Source organism: Rhinolophus ferrumequinum, chromosome 23, assembly GCF_004115265.2.
Source record: "Rhinolophus ferrumequinum isolate MPI-CBG mRhiFer1 chromosome 23, mRhiFer1_v1.p, whole genome shotgun sequence".
Taxonomy (NCBI): domain Eukaryota; kingdom Metazoa; phylum Chordata; class Mammalia; order Chiroptera; family Rhinolophidae; genus Rhinolophus; species Rhinolophus ferrumequinum.
The window spans coordinates 22,984,340-22,995,087 of record NC_046306.1 but is presented as its reverse complement, the minus strand read 5'-3'; the positions used below and the strand labels follow the sequence as shown (position 1 = coordinate 22,995,087).

At 43.4% G+C, this 10,748-nt stretch overlaps 1 protein-coding gene across 1 annotated transcript; it reads right to left on the bottom strand.

The window, feature by feature from the left end:
• Positions 1-8,088: 8,088 nt before the first annotated feature.
• LOC117016292 (beta-defensin 121-like) lies at positions 8,089-9,357 on the bottom strand. The gene is made up of 2 exons (XM_033095489.1): positions 9,300-9,357; positions 8,089-8,261 (listed from the first exon to the last, which is right to left on the bottom strand). Exons 1-2 carry the CDS (start codon positions 9,355-9,357, stop codon positions 8,089-8,091), a joined length of 231 nt encoding a protein of 76 aa, XP_032951380.1.
• Positions 9,358-10,748: the final 1,391 nt, after the last annotated feature.

Here is a 10,748-nt window from a genome sequence, read left to right as displayed (position 1 = left end):
GTTTTTCATTATTGTTATCATTGTCACCCTCACATTTATGATTATTATCCTGGGAACAATCCTCAGAAGTGGGAATCATGTGACATATGACAAAATTCAGACTTAGGTGAAGTGAATTGCTCCAGGCCTTCCTAGGGGCGGGGAGGAAAATGGAGACTAGAAAGCAGATTTCCGTAGAGGAAGGTCAGGAGAATGGTCAGTAAACAGCTGCGGCTGTGAATGTTTGAGACAGAAGGAGAGACATTGAGGAACGTGAGGTGCAAATCATCATGGGGGCCATCAGTGCCACCCTCAGGGCTTTGGAGTCCATCCTGTAAGCAACAGGGAGTAGTAAGATCTTACAGAGAGGACCATGGTGGCATGAGCACACTTTTTTTTTACCTAGAAAATTCACTCTGACAGCCGATGTTAAACATAATTGCCAGGGCAGAGGCAAGTGAAGGAAGATTAATAAGGAGGTTGATTCTTCCCTGGGAGAAATTATGAGGCCAGCATTGCAGCTGAGAGAGCATAGACATAAAGGGTGTGAGAGAAGAAAAGCATCACTGAAAGCTGAAATCCTCAGAGAAGACACCTCCCCAAGCTATGGAAGTAGCCGTCCTAACCAGTTATTGAGTGCTGACTCTCTGCGAGGTTTGGTAACAAGTATTTAACAGGTATAGTCTCCTTTCATCCTCATAATAAACAGAAAAAGTGTATTCACTCATTGTACTGGTTTGAAAACCGAAGTTCAGAAGGGTAAACATTTGCCCAGGTGACCATACGAGGAATCCAGTGTTTGAACCCAGGACCGACTGGCTCCCAGTTATGGCGCCTCTATCCACAGCCCTGTCTCCTATTGTTTCTTCTGAACTGGGACAACAGAGGTTCCAGCCACGTGACAAAACCAGTCAGAAAGAAGCCCTTCTTTCCTAAAAAAAATTAAGGGGTCTCTACAGAGAGAAGGTGGAGGTGATAGCAGAGAAATACTTGTTTGTGACCTTCCTTATTTTATAACAGCTTTATTGAAGTATAATTTTACATGCCATAAGATCTACTCATTAAGTGTACAATGCACTGAGTTTTAATACATTTAGAGTTGTACCATCATCACTACAGTCCAATCTTAGAACATTTCCATCACCCAAAAAATATCCCTCAGAGCCATTTGTAGTCACCACCCATTCCCACCCCTCACTGTGATGGAAAATGTTGATGATAATACCACCAGTTATGTATTGAATATGGTCTGAGTCAATCCTCACAAGAAGGTATGTATGACTAAGGAGGAAGTCATGGCTCAGAGAGGTGAAATCACTAAACCACTGAGGGTCCCAGGATGCAAACCCAGGATTCTTTTCAAAAGCGCCCAGATCAAGGAGAAGGTCCTGCGGAAACATGTTAGTAAAGGTGTGGGGTATGTAACATTTTGTAAGCTGAGAAGAAATACACTGTATAATCAGAAATATTGAAAATATAAAAAAGAGAGGGGTTTGAATGGTATCAAATGTAGGATGATGGAAAGAGAACTGAATCTGTGTGGTGAACACACAATGCGATATATAGATGATGTATTATAGAATTGTACACTTGAAACCTATGTAATTTTACTAACCATTGTCACCCCAATAAATTTAATTTAAAAATATATTTATAGTCAATAATATTGTAATAACTATATATGGTATCAATGAGTATTAGACTTATTGGGGTGATCACTTCATAATCAGGTATATAAATGTCTAATCACTATGTTGTACACCTGAAACTAATATAATATTGTATGTCAACTGTAATTGAAAAATTAAAATTTTTTTAAAAAGAGAAATAGATGCTAGTAGAGTTTTTTCTAAAAATAATTAAAGCATTAATAGTCACATACCAGTTATGAATGTTCCACCACGCTCAAGCCTCAGGAAATGGAAATGCTTATTCATTTATATTTATTTTGAATTCACCTCCAAGACATCACTTGCAAAGTTGGTGAGATGTCCAGTATTAGTTATTATTGGGGTTTCCTGCTTTCCTCCACTTGGTCCTACTGAGACCCCATGGCTCTGGGAAACGAGGAAGGACCTGATCCTTATTCCATGACAATGACCTTCATTTCTCTTGCTCCTCGTGCTCAGGGCATTGCTGATGTACTCCGTCAGCTGTTTGTTGAGCAGTTCTGAGCGACTGGAGAATTGCTCATCACCACGGCTCTCTCCACGGACCACAGACCTAACCAAGGAGGCCTTTGCGGCTGCTTCCAGGACCACAGCCATAGTGGCTGTCTCCACAATGGTTGCCTTCCATGCTGACAACCCATCCCAACTACCTGTCACCTTGGGGTGCTTTATCAAACATCCTTGGAAGCAAACCCCCTCTTCTTCCACTTGTATGGAGACTCAACACCCCCAAATGCCAGGCTGTTCATTTCTTGACCTTCCAGCAAAAAATCCTCATCTCTCTCCTCCTGAGACAATCCAATCCAACTGCCCCTCTTGCACCTCGACCTCTCAAACAAAGGTGAGGGTAGGGGAATAGGAAGGGTTGGCTTCAAGGCAGCTCTGAAACACATGTGCGTGCGCATGTCATGTACGTACACACACATACACACACACACACACACACACACACACACACACACGTTTTCGATTCCACAGTGGCAAAGGGAGGCCAGGATTCAGAACACACAGTCCTGGCTTCCCTTACAATAACTGGGCAGAAAAAAAATTATCTTTTCACTCTTTTTGCTGATGCTTGCTCAAGTAAAATGGAAAAAAAAATTATCAGGTAATTGTTACATTAAATTCGTAATATATTATCCTGCCACAATATTTGTTTAAACAAATACTTAATATATCTGTATAATTCATCTCATTAAGATGCAATAATTTTGCTTTTGAAGCAAGGCATAATATCCTCAAGAACTCCTGACATTCATAAAAAAAAAATCACCTGACTCATGAAAGCAGGCCTTTCAACCTGCTCAGCAATCGTGGATGGTCATTGACTAATGACCGTCACAGTGATGGATGCCGTGACCATCACCCATCCCTGCTAAGTGTCTTGTCTTATAACATCAATATGTATTTTTAGTACCATTCTGTGGTTATTGATATGAAGCATTTATACTAGTCTAATGCAAAGTTATACCTGAAAGCAGGAGTTTTCTTGTGGCATCATTTCTGCTGTCTGTTTTAAACCAAACATATCTCATTAAGTCAGACAGTTGCTCAACTAATATTGGTTAAGCACCCAATTTGTGCCAGATTCCATTCTGGGATACAGAAGATAAATCAGCCATGATCTCTGTCTTGGTGGAGATGATAGTTTATCATAAAGACAGACATTGAACACATGTAAATCCAGGCATGATGGGTACTGCAAAGGAGAAGTGGCAAGACGCAGTTGGGAAGGTCAGGGCTAGGGTGAGGCGAGGAGGTGCCTAAGGCGTAGCGTTAAAGGAGGCACTGGCATGACCCTGAGAGTCAGTGCCTCCTTAGATGTTGCACTAAGGGCACTTCCCTCTCCTCAGCCTGGTCCTGGCCCTGGCAATCGGAAAGGTCAGAGTGAAAGAGAAAACACTCCAGGTGAAAGGAAAGCCTTCAGGGTGATATTTCCTGGTAGTTGTCTTTTGCCGCCTCTTTGGACACTCAGCATATGAACCTCCTTCCATCTGGGAGAAATGCCCCATTCTTTGGGTCTTGATGGAAAGGAGGGCCGACCTCCTACTGCAGAAAGCACTAAAGACAAATATTCTTTTGCGACCTTGGCAGTTAGCAGGCTTATGACCCAGTCTTGACCAAATCGATGCTCTAACAAACGGCTTTCAATTTTAAAAGACCAAATCCAAACCACAGGGAAGGTAGAAAACATACTCCCATTGTGGCAGCAGCAATGACGCGTGTCCGGATGTGACGCTAGTGTCCAGTGCCAGGATGGCCATGCTGGTGGTAGGATCCTGGTAGATTATTTCTGCTGCCCACTCTCCCTTCGTCCTTCCAAGCCCAATTGTCTAGACTTCCATAAGTTCTATGAGCTACATGTTATCCTTCCAAGAAATGCCCTTTCTGCCTTAAGTTGGTCTCTGATGACCAATGAGGAACCTTATGAGATTCAATAAGGAACCCTTATGAGATTTAATGACAAATTTTGGGACAAATTGACCTGGCAGGGAGATTAAAGGATCAGCAGCAAAACTCAGGGTAGACGGCCTAGAGTACAAGAAAAGAGGAGGAAGGATGCTAATAAGGAACTGAGCTGAAGGAGTAGCCCTAAAACCAGTGAGGAAAAGTGGGGTTTGTACAAAGCCAGCGCAGAGAAAGAATCAAGGGGTCTTGATGGCTGACTTGATATGAGAAATGAGAAGGAGAGCTTCCAAAGTCTTATATCTCAGACAGTGGTAAAGCAGGAGCACATGGGAAGGGAGACCTGCCAGTGGGAAAGGGACATTCCTGGACTTTAAATGTTCATAGAGCTAGCAAATCTGTATTGCATTCCCACGGTGTTCCGTGCACCAAGGATGGAATGGGGAACAAAAATGACAAGGACCCTGCTATCATGAAATCCAAATTCTCCTGGGCAGATAGACAACAAACAAGTAAAAGAACAACCTAATTACTGATTTTTGAGAAGTGGAAAGAAAGAAATTGGCAGAGAAATAAAGGACCTTGTGAGATATAATAATCAAGGATGACATTTAAATTAAGGGCTGGAGGATGGGACAAAAACAACCATGCATATATCAGAGGAAGAGCTCTCTTAGGCAGAAGGAATGGCATGTAGCAAGGCACGAAAGCAAGAAAGAGGTTGTTGACATGAAGGAACCGAAAGGAGGCCAGAGGGATGTGAGTGTAAAGAGGCAGGAACATGCTACAGAGGTAACCAAGGCCAGGCCAGGCAGGGCCTCACAGGTCATGGTAGGGAGTCAAGACTTGATTCTCGGTGAAACAGGAAGCCATTGTCTGGTGTTAAATAGAGTAGTGACAGGATCTAATTTACTCTTTGGCTACTGTGTGGAAATTTAATTAGAGGATTACATGAGAAACTGGGTAGGAGACTTATTGTAGAAAATCAGGTTAAGATGAGAGTGGCTTGAACTAGATGGGAAAGAAATGGATGGTCTTGAGGTAGATTTTGAAGGGCGAGCCACAGGGCTTTGATAGATGGAACAGAGTGAAGCAAAGTGAAGAACCAAGGACAACGTCTAGGTTTGGAGCAAATGGGCTGTTATTTACTGAAAAGGGAAATAATAGGGTAGTAATACAGGTTGGTGAAAAGAGGTTCCCACCAGGAGTTCCATTCTGGATGCATTAGGCGTTCAAATGGAGATGACTCACTTAAAGAGTCTAGAAGTTTGAGAAAGTCTGGGATTGGAGATAGAGAATTTGGAAGTGATCAACATATAGAAGGTGTTCAAAACATCTATTGAAAAAGAATAGAGAGAAAAGAGCCTAGAAACAAGCCCTGGTGATTGGGAAGGAAAGACGGAGCCTGGGTAGAAGACTGAAGAGGAATGGCCTAGCCAATCAGAAGAAAACTAAGAGAGTCTGGAAACTTCAAAGTCAAGAGAAAAAAAGCATTTTAATGAGAAGTTAGTGTCCCCTATGTCACATACTGCTCAGAAATCAATAGGAGGAAAATTGAGCTGCCTCTATTTAGTTTGACAACATTGGGGGTAACTGGTGACCTTTACAAGAGAAGTTTCAATGGCAGGTCGAAGCCAAATTGAATTGAGCTAAAAAGTGAATGGGAACTGAGAAAACTGGGAAAGTGAAGGCAGGCAACATTTTGAGAAAATTCTTTGAAAAATTATAAAGAAATGGGTTATTGTCCAGAGAGGGATGCGGGATTAAGGGATGTTATGTTTTAAGAAGGGAAGTACTAAAGCATCTTTGTATAATGATCAAAATAGTCCAACGGAGAAAGGGAGAATGAAGAGAATAATTGAAGATGAAGTCCTTGAGGAGGGGACAGGAAGGGAGATATGGACCAGTGGAGGGGTTGGTTTCTCTGGAGTCAGCACCATTCTTCCAATGTAAGCTAAAGGAAGACAGGAGTTGTAGGACCAGATGCAAGAATATGTAGACTTCGTAAAGAGAAGATGAAGGAGTTGTTTCTGATGGTTTCTATTTTCTCAAAACATGAGGCAAGGAGTGATATTTTAGAGGCAAGAAGTGATAGAAGAGTCAGGAGAGAGGGAAAAGCATGGCATGGTCATTTCAGAGAGTGAGAAATCAAGCTTCTTAGAAGAAAACGGGAGACTAGCTGGGCAATGTTGAGGTTTGAAGCCCTGAATTTCTGGTGAAATCAGTGAGGCCCATTAGGTAATTTTCTCCAAGAATAAGCAGCTGCTAAAGCGTGCAAAATGGAGAAGGCAAACAGGTGGTTACGTTCCACCAGCTTGGGAATTTCACAGATGGATCCCATGCAGTATGGAACATGGGAGTTGAGAATGTCTGCAGGAGAATTGTTACCGGGCTAGATCACGACATCCAAGCTGAATACAGAGGGAAGCGAGATCAGGAAGTTGGGATGATTAATGGAAAAGTAATGGGGTCAAGGGCTTCATTTGAGTTTTAAGAGTGACTGTCATGCAGGGTGGCCTGCGGGATCTCTAGTCCCGCTCTCCGCATAAGCACGCAGGATATGGTGAGGCCAAAAAGGCACACCAACGGAGCCATAGATAGGGGACTCATATCACTACAGTCTCACTGGCAGCTGGGTTGGAGACACAAGAAGCAGGAGCCACACGATCTGCAACCCGCCACACACTTGTCTCTGCCAACCGTCCTCACTTGCTAACTGCAATCTGCCTCTCTACAATCCGCAATCCACACTCCGCCCTCCTGCTAGCTTAGCCACGCAATTACATCAGTGGCTAATGGCTAACCCGTAACAGCTGATGGCCAACTAGTCACAGCTGATGGCCATCTACTACCCGAGCCAGCACCTTTCCCCATGAGGCCAAGAGCCTGGAAATTGCTCTCTGGGGCTCTGTCCCCACACCAGATCTTCTGATCCTCAATCCAATGCTCTTCCTTTAACAGCTTCGCTGGTATTTAGACAGTGAGGCTGGAGGTTTTCATCAAAAAGGTCTGCTGGGAATGACTAAGTCAAGCCATAAGGCTGAGCTTAGGTTCAGTATTCTCATATGAAGGAATTAGATAGTAGGCAGGTGACTCCAAACAGAATTTTCCAACTCAGGATAAAGAATCAAGTTCTTTTTGATTAGTCAGATAAGTAGCAAGGGTTGGGAATACTTGAGACCATGACCGAAATCGTGCAGCTGGTGATGGTAAAATCCTGTTGTTCAGGGTCCATCCTGGAAAAGGACTAGCCAGCAGCTCAATATCATGTGGCACAATTAGGGGGGAAAAGAAAGAGATGGAGCAGGAATGCACGTGGGATACCAGCATTCTCCAAGAAAACTTATGAGACACCATCCTGGAGTCCCTAACAGGACAGAACTCCAGGTATTGTCAGGGGAGAGTTGCAGCCTTTGGTGTAAAAGTAGAGAAAGAGAAGCAGCAAGATAAGAATGGATTCTTGTGTTCATCGCACATTCTTGCTTGCCTCCTTGATTTCCTCTAAAATATAGAGATTGAGCCTCATAGCCTGTTTCAGCCTTGTATCTCTAGACTCTAAAGCTACACTGACCAATACAATAAACACTAGCCTCAATTAGCTATATAAATTTAAGTATAGATTAAATTAAATTAAATTAAAAATTCAGTCCCCAATTATACTAGCCACATTTGAAGTGCTCAATACCTCATTCGGCTCGTAGTTACCATATAGGACAACACAAATATGGACATTTCCATCACTGCAGTAAGTTCCATCAGCAGTGCTGGTTTAGAAAATAGGAATCAAATGGGTAGATTGAACATTCCTTATTTATATCACCTGGGAGCAGTAGTGGGAGACAGCAGACTAGCAGGCGCTATGTGCAAGACAGATTATTACCACCCACTGGTTCATCCAGTTCTCTTTAATACCCACACACACCTTTCTTCCTTCCTATTTAAGTATAACTCGGTGCAACTGCCAGACACAAACAAGGTAGAGCCAACAATGATTTAATAGAATGATATTAGACTCAAGCTTGGATAAGCGATGTCAGACTGCAGGAGGTTCTCGCAGGCTTCCACTTGAGTTTGAGGATCCTGTGTTGACAGGTACATATTTGGGATTGACACAGCACTTTGCCTCAGCATTGCATAATATGTAGAATACTTCACTCTCTTTACACATGGTTCTGCACCTTCCCGACTTACCCCAACACTTCGTGACTGAAATTAAAAGGGAAGAGGGGGAAGGGTTAGTCTTGAAATAAAGCAGAGGGCTGGGAAGGGGGAGGCCAAAGCCAGTAGAGAAGACAGTAGTAAGGGAAAGAAGGAGCTATATGGGGAAGAAGCCCTCATGAGGCCTTCTCCAGGTTTAGGGGAGATTAGAGGCCACTATCCTTTCTTTTCCCATTTGTGTCCCCAGTAATGAACTCAAAGTCCTCCCTACCCAATGGCCTGGGACCTAGCAGGCAGCTCCCCCTGGCTAGGTCCCTTTGGGGAGTCAAGGGGTCTCCCTCTCTCCAGGGCTTCATCTCCTCCATACTATAATGTACCCAGTTGCCCAGTATCACTTTGTTACATTTTCCTTTTGCCCTTTGGTGTCCTCTGTGACCACGTCAATGAAAGGGGACAGGAATCTCAAATACACCCATCTGGACATCTGCAAGTCTTCTAGGGTATCCATAAAACTCCCAAGAATGTCACACTCTCCTCTCTACAACATCCTAGGGCTTTTCACTGGTCTTAACCAGCCAAGATGATTAGGAACAATTGCTCTGGAGAACCTACTACCTAAAGTAGCCCAGATAAATTGAGGTGGCCTGAGAGAATGGAATCAGAATACTTAAATAATCAGAAATTCAGGAACCATTTTCATGGAGGCAACAAGAGATCAAAATTCAACACCCCCACCCCCCGCCATGACCCCCAAGGAATGTTTTGGAAAAGCTCCCATTTTTTCTATACTCCATGCCTAAGTCTCTCTCCTCCTTGTACTCTGCCCCCAAAGTCATGTTCGACTTCTTCTAAGCCAAACAAAGAGAGAAATTCAGGATGGTCAACTAATGGCACCGGAAAGATCAGTTAGTACCAGAGAACTCAAACTTTCCTTTGACTAGAGAGATCATCGAAAGGCCTCTGTGGATCCTGGGAGGCCACTCTCCCAGCCCAAGCTGTTAGACCCCACCGCCCCATCCCTCCAGAGTTCCCTGAATAAGCATCAGGTTTCCTGACCCATGTCCCCTTGGGGAAAATCCTGTTTACCTGGAATGACCTGGGCTAGTGGCAGGGTAACAGTCAAAAACAAAAGAATGAGCTTCATGAATGATGGGAGAAAATAAGAGGCTTCTGGTCTGGCAAGTCTGGCAGAGGTGTCCATTCTGGGCAGTCCAGACTGGTATTTATTGCCCCAAGGAGCATGGCAGAGCCATGATCAGTGAACCAGAAAGAGAACAGTCACTTAATATTAGGTAGGCAAGTAATCCACCACACTGACTGAATGGCTATTATTGGATTCACCACCCTCTCCTGCACTTCCAGAGGAGACTGGGAGAGGGGGAAGAGAAAGTAACAAAGAGAACACACAGCCTTGTCTTTGAAGCGTTTTATAATACAAGCAGGAAGGCAAGTAGGGGGGAAATGTTCTTACTATTAATTCATTTCTGGTCAATGAGGGGAGGGAGAGAGAGAGAAATACTTCTGTGTTCCTTAGGTTCTTTACAGCAATAAGAAAATCTTAAGAGGTCTCATATGTTGGTGGTTCATCTTAAGGACACTAAAGGAAGGGCAGAAGCAGAGGAAAATATCTTGATAGCTCCATGGCCATCACCACTGGAAACTAAAATGTCAGCATTTGCAGAGTGGAATGAGCAGGAAGGCCACAAGACCTCACTTTTCACAGTGCATGTTTATTAAGAGCAAGTAGCATCCTCTTAGATGGCAAAGCAAAGGCCTTTTACTACTATTGTGGCGTTTCTTATAAGGTACAATAGATTGCATTATTGACCCCAATTCTTCACCCCTACTTGAATCCACATTTTTGCCAACATCTCATCCTAGGAGGAATGTGCTTCCCTGTCCCTTTACTTTTGTCTTGGCTGTGTGACTTGTTTTAGCTGACAATATATTGGCAGAAGTGACAATATGCCAGTTCTGAGCTTAGGCTTTAAGAGGTGATGACTATTTTCACTTGCCCTTTTGTGCCTCTGCCATCGCCATACGAATGACCTTCCCCAGTGGTCCCAAGACAATGAGAAATAAGTGGAGCAGAGCCATCCCTGATGGCCCACGGGTCTACAGTGAGAAATAAAGCTGCCCTTTCCTCTCCAGCCTCAAGCAGAGCAATCCAGCCAGACTCCAGTTTACCTGCTGTCACACGAGCAATAAGAAAGGCCTGCTATCTTAAGCCACTAATACCTCAAGTCAGCAGATAGATCAGAAAAGAATCACGTGCTTTTTAGCATAAAATTGGCAAGGTCCATCATTTCAAAATGGACAGAAACAAAAGCGTACTAACAGGAGGGATATCTTCTCTCTGATATTGAATAAGACTGTTGTCTCCAAGAAAAATTAATGCTCTAGACCAGGGATCATCTGACTTTTTCTGTAAATACCCAGATAGTAAATACTGTAAGGTTGGTAGGCCATACAGTCTCTGTCACAACTATTCAACTCTGCATTTGTGGCATGAAAGCACCATAGATAGTATGTAAA

Bases quoted from the DNA above. Each gene is read 5' to 3' on its own strand.
- LOC117016292 (XM_033095489.1), bottom strand. From the start codon at position 9,357: ATGAAGCTCATTCTTTTGTTTTTGACTGTTACCCTGCCACTAGCCCAG. The intron at 8,262-9,299 runs GTAAACAGGATT...TTTTAATTTCAG, and splicing joins ACTAGCCCAGGTCATTCCAG to TCACGAAGTGTTGGGGTAAG.